Below are 19,994 nucleotides of genomic sequence, written 5' to 3' on the forward strand. Positions count from 1 at the left end.
CTGTGGAGGAATGCACACGACGCTGGCGAACTGACACTCTAGCTGGTGTTCCGATCTGCCTGTTGTCATAGTTACTGGTGTATGCAAAGCAATTTCCCATCAACTGGTGAATGGGAATATATGCTGTGGAGGAATGCACACGACGCTGGCAAACTGACTCTCTAGCTGGTGTTCCGATCTGCCTGTTGTCATAGTTACTGGTGTATGCAAAGCAATTTCCCTCCCCAATCACACTCTGTAGACCTTCAGTGAAAATAAGCTATTCTTCCAGCTTTATTTTTCTTTATCCATGAATTGAAGCTAAAAAAAATGGCATCAGCTGCATGAATATCTTTATATTCTTAGCAATATTTTAGACATCCAAAAGTAATACATGAGGTTTCATCAAAATAAGTGCCTCTGCTTAAGGTCTCACCTCATTTGTTTGGCAGTGATTCATTGAGCGCCTGGGTACTGGAGACACTACTGTGGTTTGTCCTCAGGGGTGGACATCAAAGCTGTGTGAGGGAGAGAGATGAATAAGGAATGTATTTCAGTGAAATGCAATCAGTGGTGGAAGCCGGGGATAGAGAGCCATGGGAATGCAGGAGAGAGACACCTCAGTACATTGTGGGTGCTGGTAGGGTCAGGTCAAAGATCACCCTGGGCATCTTGAAACATTGTTCCTGGGAAGTTTAGCAAACTTCTTTTCAGTCGTTCTGGGTACAGAATGCCAGTGTGACCCTGCGGGCTGGGCTCACATAGCAACGGGGTGGAGGGGCCGCTGTGCTGTGGCCTGCTGCTCACACATGGCTCTCCCTTCTGCTCTGCCACAGGAACTCCTTCACAGACATCCTCCGCGCCATCCTGCTCTCGTTGGAAGTCCTTATTGAAGATCCTGAGCTGCAGATAAATGGCTTCATTTTAATTATAGACTGGAGTAATTTTTCCTTCAAACAAGCCTCCAAACTGACACCATCAATCCTTAAACTGGCCATCGAAGGGCTGCAGGTATGTTCAACAAATGTACGATACAAGGTGACAATGTACTTTTTTCTCATTGCAACCAATGTAATATTTGTCTTTTAGGACGGAAAAAAGGTAACTTGGATAAATTCATTTGTGAGTACTCCATATTTTTACCTCAGTCTGAGTTTAGGTTTTTGTTTTTTAATTAGTCTTCATTTTCATTAATAACTCTACTGTTACCTCAGGCACAAATTACCTACTGTAGCAATAATGAACAAAGCTCAGAGATGTTTGGTTTAATCCACCTGGGAGTTCACAAAAATTAAAACTAAGAACCATCTGTTTTATGCGCATGTCCAATATAGGGGCGGCAGGGGAGTTTTCTGGGGTTTCCAGAAGCATTTTGTTCCAGAAATACACCCTACGGATCATCACTTCCCAGCGTGTAACGTGCTGCAGTGTTTGAGCTTCAATGGATCACTTTGGTACAAACAAAGGAAGCAGATGACACTCTACCTCCTGTTTATGTGCCCAGTTGTCAGGACTTCAAGAAGGGGCTTCTGTGCTGCATGACGGTTAGAGTGTCAGTCTCCAGGGTCCCTTCTACTTTTTAAGTGTCAGTAATTCTACAAGAAGTAAGGAACTCAGAGCAACAATTCTGCTTAGCTCCTGTGACACATTATTACAACGCAAAATTAAGGGCATAGTTTGGCGAAATTTAGAATCAGTTATATGAAGCTTATGTCCCTTCTTTATTTTATAGGAAGACTGACTCAGTAGAGTGACTCCCTCCCAGTAGATGGCAATTGCATGCAGTGCTGTATATAGCACACTGTGGACACTGGATCATTCTTAGGTGAAGCAGCCATTGCTTGTGCTTCTCAAAGTGCACAACTGGAGTCCACTTTAATCTCCCGTCATACTCTAGTGCAGAGTGATCGGTGCCTTTGTGCCTTAGACTATGGCTTGTTCTTCATTGGCCCCCAGCAAATATCTAGCACCTAGTGGGCCTCTGATAGACATGTGTTTATCGAATGGATCCTATTTTATTGAAGTGGTTTTGCATTTCCCAGAGCAGGAGAAGAGAGCAGGCATTTCAGAAGAGGAGCAGCAAGTGCACATGGTTCCAGAAATACCAAGTTGTCCTGGGTAGCTGCATCTTGCAGTGTACTGGGGGTAGATTTTTTAAGCTGCTTTTGCATGTACTGACTACATGGAGCATCCTGCATTGCCATAAGGTCCCAACCATAGACTTGTATATTCTTCACTAGCAGTCACTTTCTCTCAGCTCTAATTCCTTTTCTCCAATATCCTCTCATCTGAGCCTCTGAACATCTAATCTCTCTCTCCTTAAAACTTTTATCAAAGGGAGTTTTAAAGTAAGCATCAAGGTTAATTTCATGCCGTATAATTATGCTGACCACATTTCCAGGAACTTTTGTATAAGCTTCATGTAATCTTATCTTTAAAAAAAAATACACCCCCCCCACACACATAGAGAGAGTACATTATATGTGTAAGTAGCTGTGATTCAAGTTCTATGCCTTTATAAGGTTTTTTCATAAATCAGGAATGACCCTGTGTTCCAATTTTTCTTTCTGAAAGTGTGTGGATTACATAATATGTCCCTTGCCAACTTCACTATGCTGACATGGGTCTTACTGAGTTAATGCATGTGAATGTGTTTGTAAAGGAAAAGCTATACATAATTGTATGCTATTGGTGCAAGAAATACTAGGTGCCCTTTTGTGGGGCAAGGTGGGTCTCATCTGGGACTTTGCTTGTCATGTGCCAGGCTCTAAGATGAATTTCACAATGTCCTGAAGCTCTGGTTAAGGAATAGTCCTCCTTCTGGGGAAGGAAGCCAGTGGTTTCTGGGAAGCTGAACTGGGGGCAGTTCTTGCCTCTAAGATACAGATTCTCCCATCCACACTTTTAGCTTGTTGTCTTGGCCACGCTGCAGAAGCTCTTGGGGTTACTGCAGACACCTTGCTCTTGCCCCACAGCATGGAGTCAGCTCCGGCCAGCCACTGACAACTTTTCACTCCAGGCCATCCTCTTTCTGGGACTGGGAACTTTCAGATGTTGTGGTTGATCCACCGCTGGCTCTCCCAGTGACCTTTCTACATCGCAGGTGTCTCCAACTTCAAGTGGTCATTGACCCCTCTGATATCTTGAAAAAGTCATAACTGGTGCTAAGCAGAATTCATCCCTCTGTGGTCACCAGTGTTGTGCATGTAGGGTTCCATATGGGTGTCCAATTGTTAGCCACAAAGGCTCAAGATAAATTCCACAGCACCACCGGCAGACTTTGGTGGAGAAACAGAAAACTATACCAGGCCAATATCAGTGAGAGAAGAGAAGCCAGGTTCTTCCTTCCTGCCATCTTCCCTCAGAGAGGCCTGAAGAGACCAGGGTGTCTGCTGGACTTGCAGGAGATTGCTGGGGAGGGAGATCCATTGTTCTGGTGCAGGGATCTTGCCCTCTCTGCTGTCCTGCCTTTTGTGGGTAGGTGTGAGAAAGTGGACCTGTCAGGGGGAATAATCAGACCACTTTGGTACCTTGTTATCTGGTTTGGGGTTTCAGCTGTTTAGAGGGTTTGTCTAGGATTACCTGTTGCTCAAACCCTGGGGAATTTGGGGCCCACCCCCACCCACACACATAGGTAATACAACACCTCCTGCAGGGAGAAGTTGGTGAGGGCCATCCCAGATAGCTCACTGATGAAACAGTGAAAATTAAAGGTCATTTTTGGTCAGTTCTCCACTTTGCATCACAACCTGGTTACTGAACCCTGAGGTTTAGTCCTATTACTTGTTTCATATTTATCCATAAAGATAGTTGTTCAAGGAGACCTTCAACTACTAATTATTGCAGTCTGGGATCTCCAGGGTGCAGACTCTGATGTGCAGATGAACACACAGGGGATTTACCAGGGAGTGTTCTGAGGGTCAACACCTGTAGAAGGGAAGCTATGGAAGAAAGTTTGTCAGCAAGAAGTTAAGCTGAGATTCAGTCATTTCCAATGAAGTCCTGAAGCATTCTGAAGCTGGGATGACCCTTCAGAGTCATCCCCAATTGGGGTCAAGGGTCTGGACCTTTATATGACCACATTGTTCAGTGATTGTGTGCTGGCTGCCCTGGGAAGGGGTTGCAAACTTGGGCAAAGTGGCTGTCTTCAGCCTGAAGCCCTGAAGGAAGCTGCTGTCTGAGGACTTTCTCTTGGCTGCCCTCCCAGTGGCTGGGGCAGTGTAGCAGAGCATCTACTGCAATAAGCAAAAGATGTTTGGAATACTCTTCAGTGCAATCTCAAGGAGTTTCCCTTATTCTGAATTTGGTGAATTGTTTTTTTCTTGTTTACACGCATTTCCAATTAACCCCAAAGTGGAGTTGATACCAGGTAATAAAGTGGTGATGGGCACTTGGACGACAACTCAATGACAGTCCTCTGTTTGGGTCTACCAGTTGTATTTCTGTACTTCAAATGGTAATTGTACTGTCTCTGATAACAATCATCAAAAATATGGCATGTGCACAGAACTTCATGTTTACGCACTTCTCAGGCTGAACTAATGAATTACTGAAATAATCATATAGAAGGCTGCTCTTTAAAAAGTCATCAGATTTTCACATCAAAAGTCACCCTGTATTAGCTGGTCATGAAACAGTATAAGTGTATGTACTATTTATTCCTTCTTTTAGAACAATGCTTTGAGGAATTGTCATTGTTTAGAATATTAAGTTGTCCTAGTTACATAAATATTGTATGAATATTAGTTCAAAAACTTTAGTTAAGGGCCGGCCTGGTGGCACACTGGATAGTGCGCCGCTTGGGAAGCGCGGCGGCGCTCCCGTCCGAGGGTTCGGATCCCACATACAGACCGGTTCCCGCTCACTGGCTGAGCGAGGCGCGGGAGCAACACCGAGGCTTGCAATCCCGTTGCCGGTCCCCGGTCCGGTACGGGGGCAACACTGAGGGTTGCGATCCGTTGCCGGACACGGAAAAAAAGACAAAAAAAAAAAAAACTTTAGTTAAAATACTATTTTGAGACTACCTGAAAGTCATTTCCTCTTACTCTGCTGTTAGAACTTTAAATGTCATCAGTAATGTATAAAAGAGCCATTGCATCTGTTTGTTACAATTTGTTTAAATTTTAATCAAACTTAAAGTAATGTTTATGCCACCATTTTAAAGCAGCACAGCATTATTCTCGATTCTGCTGGGGATTTCTGATAGAATGAGCAACGTGCTGAAGTCATGCTCCTGAGCTTTGTAATGTTTCCAAAATCAATTTTTGGAATTATTTCTTGTAAGTCTCTGCAGTCCAACCATTACAACCAGTGAACGGTGTTTATCAATGTTCAGCCAGCCCAGGTACTTAAAGAGCTTACTGTGCTGAAGTGTTTCACTTAGGAAGAACTATAGTCTTGTGTCCTGCAGGCTGTTTATAAGATGTTTGATTCCTTTAAGGACCCAGACACTTGTCATGGGTTTAGAGAAGCCACTTTTCACTCACTGGAGGAGATCCAAACAGCACTCTGTTTTTTTCTTTTCCCTCATTTCTGTACTCCTGTCTACTCTCTGGCCAATCTAGACACATTATCAGTTCATGAACTCTTTGTTCAAGGTTTACTGTGTAACCTTATTTGTTGTTGTTAAAGATGTTTTCTTAACATTTATATCAACTTTGATCCAAACTCTCCTAACAGCTTGGAGCCAGTCTAGGGCAGGAGGTCCATTACTTTTCCAACTCAACCCAGGTTGGAGGGGATTTGGAGCGATGCTCAGAGGCTTGGCCAACTGCAAACCATCTATCTCCTAAGTGTGCCTTTTTGTTATGCCTTTTCAGACCTTGGTCTATTCTCCCTGGCTTCCTTCCTACATTCTACTTTTTTCATCCCCTTTTCCAAAACACATGATATGCTCACTTGCCCTTGGGGAATCCATAGTGCCACATTCACTCGAAAGACTAGACACTTAAAAGTTTATCACATCAGAGGTCAATGTGACAGTTCTGGATTGTAAGTGAATAGATCATGTTGTGATTCAAAATTTGGAAAGGCAGGTTGGGCAGATGCCTTTCAAGTTAGTAGTAGATTCACACTGACTCTACAGTTCATATTGCAGACATGCAGATGTTACTGACACATGGTATATTCATTCAACATGAAATATGGCCCAGGTCCTCTTCTAAATAGGATTACAGTAGAGAACCAAGCTGACCTGGCTTCCAGGAACGTAAATTCTAGGGGCTTACTTCTCAAAGTGTAGCCCACAATCCAGCAATATCAGTTGCATCAGAAACTGGTTAGAAATGCAGTTTCTCAGGCGCTACCCCAGATCTACTGAAGCAGAAGCTGCAGTTCAGCAAGTACTCCAGTGATTTGTATGCATATTAAAGTTTAAGAAGCATTGCTCTAACACATGGTATTATCGTATCATGCAATGGATCTTGACGTTATGCACATCGGACTTCCCTGGAGGGCTTGTTACAACCCACATCACTGGACCCCACTCCCACAGTTTTAATTCTATAGATCTGGAGCAGACCCCAAGATTTGACCCTTCAAAAATGTTTCCAGGTGATGCTGATGGTACAAATGACACTTTGGTATGGCTCTGCATAGAAGACCTCAGGCAAGTCATTCACTCTCTAGGTCTCAGTTTCCTCATCTGTAAAATTTGGTGTCATAACAGTACCCACCTCATAGGTTCATGGTGGAAATTAAATACTACATGAAAAGTGCTTGGGAGATAGCCAACGCTCACTGAATGTTAGAGTATTATTGAAAGAATGAAGAGGCCAGCCCTTATCCATGGCTCCTGTGGCTCTACGGCATTCACTTAAATGAAACCACTCTCCATTGCTCCACGCCGTAAGTTCACATCTCTGAGAATTAGACCTCACCAGCCTGTTTGCTGGCTTTAAACAAAAGAGTTCCTTATCCCTGCTCACTACAGTTAATGACTTAGGCCTGGGTTGGTATCATCTGCCCATACAGTGGCACTTGAGGCATTTTTTCCTCCTATTCATGTGGTATGATTTTTTAAATTATCACCCGATAGTCAAGGGATGAATCCACTTCACTGCCAAAACAGATTAATGGGGCCAAAACTCACCTCTTTGATTCTGTAGGATTCTTTTCAGCAGTAACATGTACAGCATCTTTTATTGATACTTACAGTGTTTATGGATTAAAGGATATTGGATAGGAACAGATTGAAGGAAAAGGATATTTGTGTTTTGCCAAGAAAGTTCTTAATTCATGTTTTCTAAACACTGCAGGTATGCTTTAACACTTTCCCTCTAGGCAAACTGTATTTTACCTTCTCAGGCCACAAAGCTGTAATTTTGAATTTGCAACAGTACAATATGTTGTTATGGAAAGGTTAGAGGAATAAAATATCTCCTCTAATGCTCTATCTTCTTAAGTATCAATTAAACTCAGGAAGATAATTAAGGCTAATGACACTCTGGTGATCCTGATGGCAGACAGTATGGCCCATTTAAAATAGTTCCAGTTAAATAGGCCTATCTCTGTCATACTTTTAATAAATGGTATTTCTGGACTCTCATGCATTATAAACCTAGCTGATCTTCAGATTCACCCATTTAAGAAACAGTCACTACGCCTTTACTTGCAGCCAGTCACAAAAGAAAACAGATGCAGTCCCTGCCCTCAGGAAGGTTCTGGTTCACAGCAGAAGCATACCTATAAACAAATGATGAAAATCATGTACGGGGGCCGGCCCGGTGGCGCACTGCTATAGTGCGCCGCTTGGGAGCGTGGTGGCGCTCCCGCCGAGGGTTCGGATCCCACATACAGACCGGTTCCCGCTCACTGGCTGAGCGAGGCACGGGAGCAACGCCGAGGGTTGCGATCCCGTTGCCGGTCCTGGTCCGGTGCGGGGGCGACACTGAGGGTTGCGATCCGTTGCCAGACACAGAAAAAGACAAAAAAAAAAAAAAAAGAGAGAGAAAGAAAATCATGTACGGAAAGGGGAGCATGCACAGAGGCAATAAAATCCTGGAAAAGGAATCCAATCTAGCCATGAGGAGTCAGGATTGGTATCATGGGTGAGGCCACACCTCAGCTGATTCTTAGCAGATGATTGTGGAGTAGCCACAGCCAATAGAGTGGAAGAAATTTCAGGCAGTGGAGATAACATGGGCAAAGACACAGAGGCACGATGTAGCTCAATAAGAGCAAGAAACAGACTTAATCTTATATTCCTGGAGTGCACAAGTGCCACGCAAGGCCACGTGCCATGCTAAGGAGCTTGGTCTCTTCCTGCAGATATGGGGAGCCACTGAACATAGTAAGGCAAGATGGCAACACAGATTTATATTTCACATGGGATTAGTTTGGTGGCTGTGAGCAGGAAAGGTTCAAAGGCAGGGGAACCAATTAAAAAGACAATAATTCAAGTAAGAATACAAATCTGAGCTACGAGTGATAGAAGGGACTCAGTTACAAATATGAAGCAAGATAAGACAGTGCTTGGTGGTTGCATGGGTGGGAAGTGCTGATGAAGGAGTCCGGGATGAAGCTCAGCTGTGAAGCTAAGGTGCAGGTCGATGGTGGTGCCGGCTAATGAGGTCATGCAGACAGGAGCACACAGGTGTGAGAGACCATGAGCATTACGTGAATGTTAGATATGTTGAGCTTAAGATCCTGTGGGATGTCTTCATTATTTACATAAAGACTGAGCCAAGGGGAGTGGTCTAGGCTGGATCTGTCGATTGGGTGGTATTTTAAATCACAGGAAAGAAAAGATCATCCCAAGAAATCCTAAGGCATAAGAAGCAGAGACTGAGAGAAGAACCCACGTGTAGAATAGTATATAGGAACAAGTTAGGCAAGAAACAGCCCACAGAGGAGAAAGGGGAGATCAAGACGGGGAGCTGTGAGAAGAATTAAGGACAGAAGCTGAAGGAGTGGGCTTCGAGGAAGGAAACCGTTGCTGTGTGATGGTGGCTGTGTAGTCATCAGAGCTCTGGGTCAAGGAGGGAGGTGGGGAAAGGGAGAGACTGTGTCAGGAAGCATGTCCCACGAACCCCAGGGGTGAGGGCAAAGACGAGGGGAGAGAGCAGGAAGATGGGAGTGGAAGTATTCCCTCTTTTCCTTTAGACAGGATTTTCACCAAAAAACTATATTAAGGGCTTTCACACAGCTGTGGAAAACTGGTCTTGCCAAAGGATTGACCTTTGTGAATTGCTTAGTTCCAGGTTAATATTTCTCAATGCACCAAAGAAGAGATCTCTGCCTCTCATGGTTATGAAATGAAGTGTGGCACAGCTGTCCAGGGACAATGTTCTGAATATATTTATGTAATATATTTGCAGAAATATGGATGCTTACAAGCTTCTAGTTCTGTCAGTGTCCTCTGGGACCCAGTATCAGAGTTAAGCAGTATTTGGCATTCTCGAAGGGCCCCCTGTTGGAGAAAAACCCTGTGGAAAATCTTGCCCTACACAAACAACAGTCTCCAGTGATCAAACAAGAGGTACTAAAATAATGCCTCTTGCAAAAGAATCAGAATTCTTTGGTTTTATTTTATTTTATTATTTTTAATTCAATTTTATTTAAATTTATTTTTGTAGGATATGGTGTATTGTTTCAACACTGGCATGTCCTGCACAATGACTCACTTAGGGTAGGTAGGATAGTTTTGTCCTGATTAGTTCATCCTGACCTTCCCCCTCACCCCTTCCCCTCCAAACCTCTGGTAACTATTATTCTATTCTCTACTTTTTTAAAAAAAATGTACAAAGATTAATATCCTTATTGCGAAAAGAACTCTTAAAAACAAATTAGAAAAATCTAAGCTGAAATGTGGTGAAGGACATGAGCAGACAAGTCTCACACCCAAAGAAATACATGGGGTTAGTAAGTATCTTCCAGTATCTGGCTGTGGGTAGGGGTGGGGCTGTCCCAGTCCCCCATCTCTCAGGATCCCAGGCGTTGGGTTGGCTTCCACAGCTGACCAGGATGGGCAGTGGTGCCAGGGGTGGGGCTAGGGTCAAGTCCAGCCATTTCCCAGGACCCCCTGGGCGATGCGCTGGCTCCCATCTTTCCTCAACCAAAACAGAAAAAAAAAAAAAAGAAGGGGCGCATTTACATAACAGAACAATTCAATTCCGAGATACTCTATCTTCCAGGCTCAGCTAGACCTGGAGTTGAAGTTGAAACAATGTCGTAAGAATCCAGTTTCTCTTTCTCTGTCTATGTCTCAGTTACACTTTTCTCTGCACTGACTTCATTTTCAGACAGAACTCTTTCACAAGCTGACCATGAAGACTCCAGCAGTTCCATGTGTAAGTGACCTCTGGTGTCTACATTCTTGGAACGAGTGAGTGGAATGGGGGGATTTCTAGCCAAGTTTCTATACCTGAACCATGTAGACTAGGAATGTCAAAGGGGTAACTCGCAAAAGATGTTGGACCATGACAAGAATTTCCACCAAGAAACTTAAGGTAGAAAATTAGAGAGACATTTTCTTGCAATTCTCTACTTGCTGTTCAGTATAGCACCTGGGAATTCAGAATCTGGGTTTTATTTCTGTGTAGCAACTAATTCCATGGATAACCTTGGGGAAATTGCTTAGTACCTGTAGACCTAAGGTTCTTTACAAGGAAAAACCAAGGGGGTTGGACCAGAGCAGTGATCCTCAAACTTTATCACTCCCAGAATCTCTGGAGGACTTGTTAAAACCCTCATTACAGGGTCCCAACCTTGTAGTATCTGATTCAGTGGGATGAGGGGGTTGAGAATAAGCATTTCCAGCATGTTCCCAGGTGATGCTCATGGTGATCCAGGATCCACACTTGATAACACTGGATTAGATCATTCCTTACAATCCCTTCAATCACCTAATGCTGTGAATCTGTGATTTTACCTCTGTGGAAATAGCCTTAGTGCCTAGCTCAGGGAAGGGAAATAGGATTGTCCTCCCATACCAAATCCAAACCATTAGAATGCAGTGTTGAGAAGAATTCTGAAGTAAACTTCACGCTAAGCAGAAAGGAATTCTGGGATCGGTTTGTGATGTTTGCCTTTCCTGTGGGTGGTGAATGGGCAAGCCTGCCACATCGGCTGTCCCTGACCTGGATATTTCTAGCTCGGGAAATAGTCCCGTGTTTGTGATATGAGAAATTAGGTAGGAAGTTATAGGGGGTGACAAATATCTCAAAGAAGCTCATATTTTCTAGTCTACATCAAAAATCAACAAATGATGGTGGTGATGATGGTGGTGATGATGGTGGTGATGATGGTGGTGATGATGGTGATGATGATGGTGATGATGGTGGTGATGATGATGGTGATGATGGCGATGATGGTAACTACCAGTCTGGCATTTAAATTAAAATGCTTTCACACAGTTGTTTTTTTTTTTTTTTTTGATCATCCCAACAGCCCTTTGTAGAAAGCAGAGCAGGGGAGTGACAAATTATCGATGATGGTAACTACCAGTCTGGCATTTAAATTAAAATGCTTTCACACAGTTGTTTTTTTTTTGATCATCCCAACAGCCCTTTGTAGAAAGCAGAGCAGGGGAGTGACAAATTATCACTTCAAAATATAAACATGAAAAAGATTGATTGGGACAATCAATCAAACATCAATTCTGAATAAGATTTTATTTGTCTTAGAGGCCAACTAAAGACCCCAGACTTTTTGCTGTGTCCCACTGTGGGAGAAAGTGTACTTTGTTAGAATAAATAGGTGGTAAAGTGCAGTCCATTTTCAACAAAGGAAATCATTTGTCACTAAGAAAATAACAAGAATTGTTAGCCCCTTTAAGCCCAAAGACAAAATTTCAAAGTGCAATTTCTTATTTTTATATTTAGAAGGACCTAATTTCTGTGTAAACTTTTTATTAATGTGTAAGATACATTCAGATAACTACCCAAATCATAAGTATATAGATCAGTGAATTTTCAGAAAATGAAAGTGTCCAAGTAACCAAATGCAGATCAAGAAATAAAACAGTACCTGTGACCCTGAAGTACTGGGAACCAGTAACTTACTCCAAAGTAACCACTATCCTGACATCGAAAACTATGGATTAATTTTTCGAGAGTACAGTTTAATCTTTATATGTATATATAAAAGAAGTGACTTACCACCTCTATCTAGGTGTTCCTATCTGAGTCAGTCATTCTTTTGTGGTATTTCAACAAACGGGTGTCTTATCTATCTGTACTATTTGCATAAAAGATCTAAAACCATTAATGTCTATATTTGGAACTTAATAAATAAATTCTTGGAAATTTTGAGGTTAAGAAGTGCAGTAGTACACTGTCCTTGTGTAATTTAATTACACAGCAATTGTATCTTATAGAATATAGAATATGCAGCTTCAAATAAGTGTCACAAAATTGAGGCATTAAACTTATGTACTTCATTCTTAAGAGAATCCCTGAAACTTTCACTTAGAGCCTATTTATTCTCATTTTACATGTAATTCTTGTTGACTTGGTCATGTGGTTTTCAGCTCACTACATATTAGAAGTACAAACAAAAATTTGGTTGAGGGGCTACTCCACATTAGAATATAAACAATATCAAGAGATAACAGCTGACAGCCAGGGAAGAAACACAAATAACAGAATTCTACTACTGAAACTATAAGGCACTAAGACTGAGGCCATTTATAGAGGTTAATGTACCATGGCAGTCCTGAGAGCATCAGCATATCACAGAATATGATGTGCATAGCCATGATCCTGAGCAATGTGGAATAGTCTCTGTCACATCCAACAAGCATTATTTTGGGGGGTGGGGGGTTAGTGGGTGGCCAGGGATTGAAATCTGGACCTCAGTGTTATCAGCACCACGCTCTAACCAACTGAACTAACTAGCCAGCCTCAACAAGCATTATTAAAGATGTCACAGAAATGTGTAAAATATTCTAGGGATTTTCACATAAAATAGTTCTAATATGATATAAAAAATTTTACAACTTGAGACAAACCCTTAGTCACTAATATATTTTAGGAACTCCAGAGATTATTAATTATCTGAGGGTTTAAGAGAGTGAAAATAGTTATTTTACAGTGTATTTATAAAATACTTGCAGTTTCCACGTGACTGAGAGAGTCCTTTGAAGGCTCACCTTTCAGATTCCCTGAAATGGAAGAACAGTAGATGCTCTCAGTGGTTGAAATCTGTAACATTCTCTAAACTCAACTTCAGCTGCAAAACCCCACCCTTTGGGTTCATTACACGCGCTCACTACAATAAGACTTTAAAAAATACTGGTAAACCTGGCAAATAAAAATAAGAAAGTGCAATTTACACACAACCTTACTCAGAAATATACATTTTAAACCTGAGCACCTGTTCTTTTCACTGCGCTCACTACAATAAGACTTTAAAAAATACTGGTAAACCTGGCAAATAAAAATAAGAAAGTGAAATTTACACACAACCTTACTCAGAAATATACATTTTAAACCTGAGCACCTGTTCTTTTCACTTTACGGTACACAGTAAACAGCTTCCTAGTTCTTTAAATATTTTACCTCTACGTCATTTGTGATGACTACATAGTATTTGACTACTTAATTACATAACAGGTTAACTGATTCCCAATTGTGGAAGGTTTAGATTGTTCCCAGTTTTTTCAGTATTGTATAAACGGATGACATAAATACCTCTCTATCTAAATTTTTGCCCACATAAATTACTTCCTTAGGATAAACTTCTGGAGGTGAAGTGCACCTTGACAATGCTCTGCAGAAGAGCTTTCTTACATTCACCTGCCGTGTCTGAGGAGGTCTGCTTTTTGAACCAAAACTAACAGTGGGTATTGAAAATGAGTTTTTGTTATTTGCAACCTCTCCACGATGTCTTCACCACACAGCATCTTTTTGTTTTAATTTGCTTTGATTACTTTGATTACTAGTAAGGTAGAACAATTTTTCTTAGGTTTATTAGACATTTCTATTCTCTTTTCAATGTATTGCCTATTAATGTACTTCAGTCATTTTTTATTGGGGTTTGTAAATCTTGTTTTATTACTAATTTATAAGAGATTTTTGTTACTTCAGGAAATTAACATTTCATCTCATGTCACAAATATTTTTACACAACTTGCATTTACAATGACTAGTGTTTATGTTTGCTGTTCTTGTTTAAAGCAGTTAAAAAATGTTTATATGATCAAGTCTGTTAAAATGCCTTTGCTAAGATTTAGAAAGTCTTTATTTATCCCAAATGCTATATAAAATTCACCAGTATTTCCTTCTGGATGTAGATTTTTTTTTAATTTATCATTTTAATCTGTTTGGAATTTATATTTGAAAAGATGTGAGGAAAGAATCCAACCTAATTGTTTCTCTGTGTATTTCCATTTGTCCTAATACTGGTTATTGGATAATGCATTCTGAAATGCACTTTTAGAAGACTAAATCAATGCTGAGGGGCTGTTAGAAGGATGGTGATGCCAGAACTCGAGTTATTTATTGGATACTTTCGGTAAGAAATGTGAACCAATTATTGATCACTATGAGTAATGTGAATTGGCAAAGAATGTTGAGATGAGACTCACTTCAATTCAACAACTATTTATTCAATCCACCATAGTGTTAAAATTCCCAGCAGGCACAGGTGGAGGACCCAGGTAGTCAGAGTCCCAGGACAGCATGAAGACTTGCTTGGTGTTTCTTCGGGGCCACCTGGGAGAAGAGGAGAAATGAGATGGGTCAGCCAACAGGGCCCCCATTGTAGGGCTCAAAATCTGGACTGAGAGATTGGAAAATACCTTTCACTGCTGAGGAATTCTAATGTATCTAGTCATAAAGATGATTTCTCCTGCTTCTATAATAGACTGGATTTTAATCATTTAAAGATGTTTAATGTAGAGTATTAACAATGTGAAAAAAACAGGAAGATTAAGCTAATGCCAGCTCAACTGAATTGTCATTAGTTGAGTGGAGTAATCCCTAATGCCCTAATCTGTGGACTCATTCAGGATTTGGAAGAAATTATGAATAACTTTTTCCATTAACTGAATGAAAAAGATTAATTAAGATATTGCTGAAATATTAATTAAGATATTGCTGGAAAAAAAACCCAAGATTATAGGGCAGTACTAAAGTGGGTTTTAAGATTTTGGAAGGGGAAAATCAATTCTGAAAGAAAATCTGTGGAAGAGAAGATTATGAAAGACTCAGAAGCTATGAAAGAAATGACATCTTCATAGATCGAAAGCATGAGAACCTTCTGAAACACTTTTCTCAGGTCGCAGCATGTTATCATTGAGTACTTTGGTACAGAGTTCTATTTCTTGATTGTTCTCGTGGTTCTAATATAATCCTTGTATTTCTTCAAATTTATTAAAAATTAAGTGTCTGACATATAACACATTCCTTAAGAGAGTTAGCTACATAAAATAATTCTGTTAGCCCTAAATATGATAGAACTGTAAAGAAAATAGTAAAGTCTAAGCCTAAACCTAATCAATATTTAAGAGCTGCCGTAAGCTGCCCTACTCTACATATTCAAGTTTATTTATTAGTGCTGCCCAAGACTGTCTCCCTTTCTTGTTTTAGTTGCCTAATTTTCTCTCTGATTACAAATGAATTATAAAATCCCTATCTTTGCATTCCTACTGGTACTTCAGCCTGTGATGCTGCCAATTCCCTACCCTTTTTACCTTTTTAAATCTTATCTATCACTAGATCAAACCTCACCTCCTCGGAGGATTTTCTCTAGATATTCTAATTCTTGATAAACTTTTCTTCCCCTAAACTCTTCTAGATCACTCAACTTTATATCCAAAAGGGAACTTGGGGACGGTATATATAAGTGGGGCTAAAACGTTACCATGCTTCAGAATCCACAGAAGAATTTTAAAATAAAAAAGACTGCTGGGGGCCGGCCTGGTGGCGCACTGCTACAGTGCGCCGCTTGGGAGCGCGGCGGCGCTCCCGCCGAGGGTTCGGATCCCACATACAGACCGGTTCCCACTCACCGCCTGAGCGAGGTGTGGGAGCAACACCGAGGGTTGCGATCCCGTTGCCGGTCCCGGTCCGGTACGGGCGCGACACTGAGGGTTGCGATCCGTTGCCGGACATGAAAAAAGACAAAAAAGGAAAAAAGACTGCTGAATAGTATTCCATTGTGTATACATACCACATGTTCTTTATCCATTCATCCATTGGTGGACACTTAGGTTGCTTCCATATCTTAGCTATTATGAATAATGTTGAAATGAACATAGGATTTCAGATATACCTTCAACATACCAACTTTAATTCCTTTGGATATGTGCCCAGAAATGGGACTGCTGGATCACACAAATAGTTTTTTGAGAAACCTCCATACTATTTTTTTAAAGACTGTACTAATCTACATTCCCACCAACAGTGTATGAGGGTTCCCTTTGCTCTAGATCCTCACCAACATTTGTTACCATTAGTCTTTTTGATCATAGCCATTCTAAAAGGTGTGAGATGATATCTCATTGTAGTTTTAATTTGCATGTTTCTGATGATTAGAGATGTTGAGCATTTTTTTCATATATCTATTGGCCATTTGTATGTCTTCTTTTGAGAAATGTCTGTCCAGATCTTCTGCCTATTTTTTTTTTTTTTTGCCTTTTTTCGTGTCCGGCAATGGATCGCAACCCTCAGTGTCGCGCCTGTACCGGACCGGGACCGGCAACAGGATCACAACCCTCGGTGTCGTGCCCGCACCTCGCTCAGCCAGTGAGCGGGAACCGGTCTGTATGTGGGATCCAAACCCTTGGCGAGAGCGCCGCCGCGCTTCCAAGCGGTGCACTGTAGCAGTGCACCACCAGGCCGGCCCAGATCTTCTGCCTATTTTTCAATTGGGTTATTTGTTTTCTTGCTGTTGACTTGTTTGAGTTCCTCATATACTTTGGATATTAGCCCCTTATCATATGTATTGTAGATATACATCATGAAATACTATACAGCCTTAAAAAAGAAGAAAATTTTGTCATTCATGACAACATGGATGAACTTGGAGGACATTATGCTAAGTGAAATAAGCCTGGTACAGAAAGACAAATACTGAGTGATCTCACTTATATGTGGAATTTCAAAAAGTCGATCTCATCAAAACAGAAAGAAAAGTGGTTATCAGAGGCCAGGGTGGGGGAGAAATGGGGAAAGGAGAGATGGTGATCACAGGATATAAAGATTCAGTTAGATAAGAGGAATAAGTTTTATTGTATTGTAGATTACAAAATGACTAAAAAAAATAGATTTTTAATGTCCTCACCACAAAAAAATAAGTTGGTGAGATGATAGATATGTTAATTAGCTTGATTAATTCTTTCTACAAAGTATATATACATCAAGGCATCACAGTGTACTCCATTAACATACACAAATATTTTTTGTCAGTTACAGCTAAATTAATTAGTGATAGATATTAATCATTAGCTTGATTAATTCTTTCTACAAAGTATATATACATCAAGACATCACAGTGTACTCCATTAACATACACAAATATTTTTTGTCAGTTACAGCTAAATTAATTGGCATCACAGTGTACTCCATTAACATACACAAATATTTTTTGTCAGTTACAGCTAAATTAATTAATAAATAAATATTTATTAGATTTGATTGTGGGCCCACCCACAGAGTTTCTGATTCTGTAGGGCTTGGGTCGAATCAGATTTACAGATGATGCTGATATTGCTGGAGCAGGGATAACTCTTTGAGAATCACTACTTTAGAACACTTTCTCATACAAACAATAAATCATGAATTAAGCTGATTTTCTCAATATTTTCTCAATATCAGTTAATGACACAACCAGAAACATCATTGTAAACTTCAAAAGCAGGTTTTCAAGGTAAGACTTTGTGACCCTAACTTGTGTATAAAAACTATTGTCTCCTTAAGTAAAAATTGATTTTGAAGTAATATATGTATTTTCCTGCACTTACCACTTATTTTTAAGGTATTAAAAGGTTTCAACATTCACTCACTTATCCCAAACAGGAACTTTGACTAAGTTCATGAATCTATTCTTTTTCTCATGTACGTAATTGGTTTCCAATTCCAAATGATTTCACTTAATGCTTTTTCCAAATTTCCATTTTTTTTTCTCTCTATTGTTAAAGCCACCACTTTGGTTCATGAGCTCATCAATTATTCCTTAGAGGACACAACAGTTTTCTAAGTGTTCTTTCTGCCTTGGTCTAGGAATGCTTTGATCCGTTTGCAAAGTTTTATAATCATCTTTCTAAAAATTAAACCTGCTTTTTAATATACACCATTTCATTTTATTTTAATTTAAATAAAAATTTTAATTGTAAGTTTGAAAACTAATATAGTAATAAAAACTTGTTAGAGCATTTTGGAAAATTTCAAAAAGTATGGAGAAAAAAATAAAAATCAACCATCATTCCTCAGCACAAAGAGAATGACAGCTCACATTCTGGTATATTTATTTTTCATCTTTCTGTCTCAAAGGTATATTTTTAAAATTTACTAGCTTTTTATCAAGATATAATTCACACACTATATAATTCACTTATTTAAAGTGTACAGTTAGCTGTTTTTAGTATATTCAAAGAGTTGCGTAACCATTATCACAATCTAATTTTAGAATATTTTCATTATTCCCAAAAGAAACCACATACCGATTCCCATTCATTTCTCATTTATCCTCTCTCCCCTCTTCCCAGAGCTGTAGGCAACCACTAATCTACTTTCTGTTTCTATAGATTTGCCAGTTCTGGACATTTCATGTAAATAGAATCACACAGCATGTAGTCCTTTGTGACTGGCTTCTCTTCCTCAGCATAATGTTTTCAAGGCTTGTCTGTGTTGTGGTATGTGTCAATACTTCATTACTTTTTATTGCTGAATAATATTCCATTGTATGTCTATATCATATTTTTTTTGGTCCATTTATCATTTGATGGCCATTTGGGTTGTTTCTGCCAGATTCTTATGAACAATCCTGCTGTGAATATCCATGTACACATTTTTGTATGAGCATATATTTTCATTTTTCTTGGGTATATGTCTAGGAATAGAATAGCGAGGTCATGTGGCAACTCTATATTTAACATTTTGAGAAACTACCAAACTGTTTTCAAATGTGGCTGCACCATTTTATATTCCCACCAGAAATGTATGAGGTTCCAAGGTCTCTACATCTTCACCAACCCTGGTTATTGCCTATTTTTGTTTTTGTTTTTGCATTGCTGTTGCTTTTTAAATTATAGCCATATTTGTTGGCATGAAGCAGTATCTTTTTGTGATTTTGTTTGCCTTTCTATAATGACTAGTGATATCGAATATCTTTTCATGTACTTACTGACCATTTCTATATCATTTTGGAAAATTGTCTATTCAAATCCTTTGCCAATTTTTAATTGGGTTGTCTTTTTATTATTGAGTTTTAAGAGACATGTATGTTCTGCATATAATTCCTTGGTCAGATCAAATATTTTCTCCTATTCTGTAGGTTGTCTTTTTACTTTATTGATAGAATCCTTTAAAGCACAAAAGGTTTAAATTCGACGAAGGCTGATTTATCTATATTTTGTTGTTGTTTGTGTTTGATGTCATATCCAAGAAAACATTGTTGAACCCAAGGTCAAGAATATTTACTCCTATTTTTTTCTTTAAGAGTTTTATATTTAGGGCCGCCCGGTGGCGCACTGGAGAGTGTGCCGCTTGGGAGCGTGGCGGCGCTCCCGCCGAGGGTTCGGATCCCATGTGGAGACCGGTTCCCGCTCACTGGCTGAGCACGGTGCGGGCGCAACACCGAGGGTTGCGATCCCGTTGCCGGTCAGCAAAAAAAAAAGACAAAAAGAAAAAAAAAAAAGAGTTTTATATTTAGGTTTATGATCCATTTTGAGTTAATTCTTTTGTATGGTGTGAGGTAGGGCTCCAACTTCATTCTTTTGCATGAGGATATCTACTTGTCCCAGCAAGAGTTTTATATTTAGGTTTATGATCCATTTTGAGTTAATTCTTTCGTATGGTGTGAGGTAGGGCTCCAACTTCATTCTTTTGCATGAGGATATCTACTTGTCCCAG

General features: G+C 40.0%; 1 protein-coding gene across 1 annotated transcript in view; it reads left to right on the plus strand.

Moving 5' to 3' along the window:
• Nucleotides 1-815: 815 nt before the first annotated feature.
• Nucleotides 816-19,994, plus strand: part of LOC103607711 (clavesin-1) — a gene marked incomplete at its 5' end in the record, with an annotated part of 81,577 nt that continues 62,398 nt past the window's right edge. The window contains one exon of the mRNA XM_008592184.1: nt 816-990. Within this exon, the coding sequence (XP_008590406.1) occupies nt 816-990 (175 nt within the window). The remainder of the gene's footprint in view (nt 991-19,994) is intronic.

The sequence above is a fragment of the Galeopterus variegatus genome, unplaced genomic scaffold, assembly GCF_000696425.1.
Source record: "Galeopterus variegatus unplaced genomic scaffold, G_variegatus-3.0.2 Scaffold7644, whole genome shotgun sequence".
NCBI classification, from domain to species: domain Eukaryota; kingdom Metazoa; phylum Chordata; class Mammalia; order Dermoptera; family Cynocephalidae; genus Galeopterus; species Galeopterus variegatus.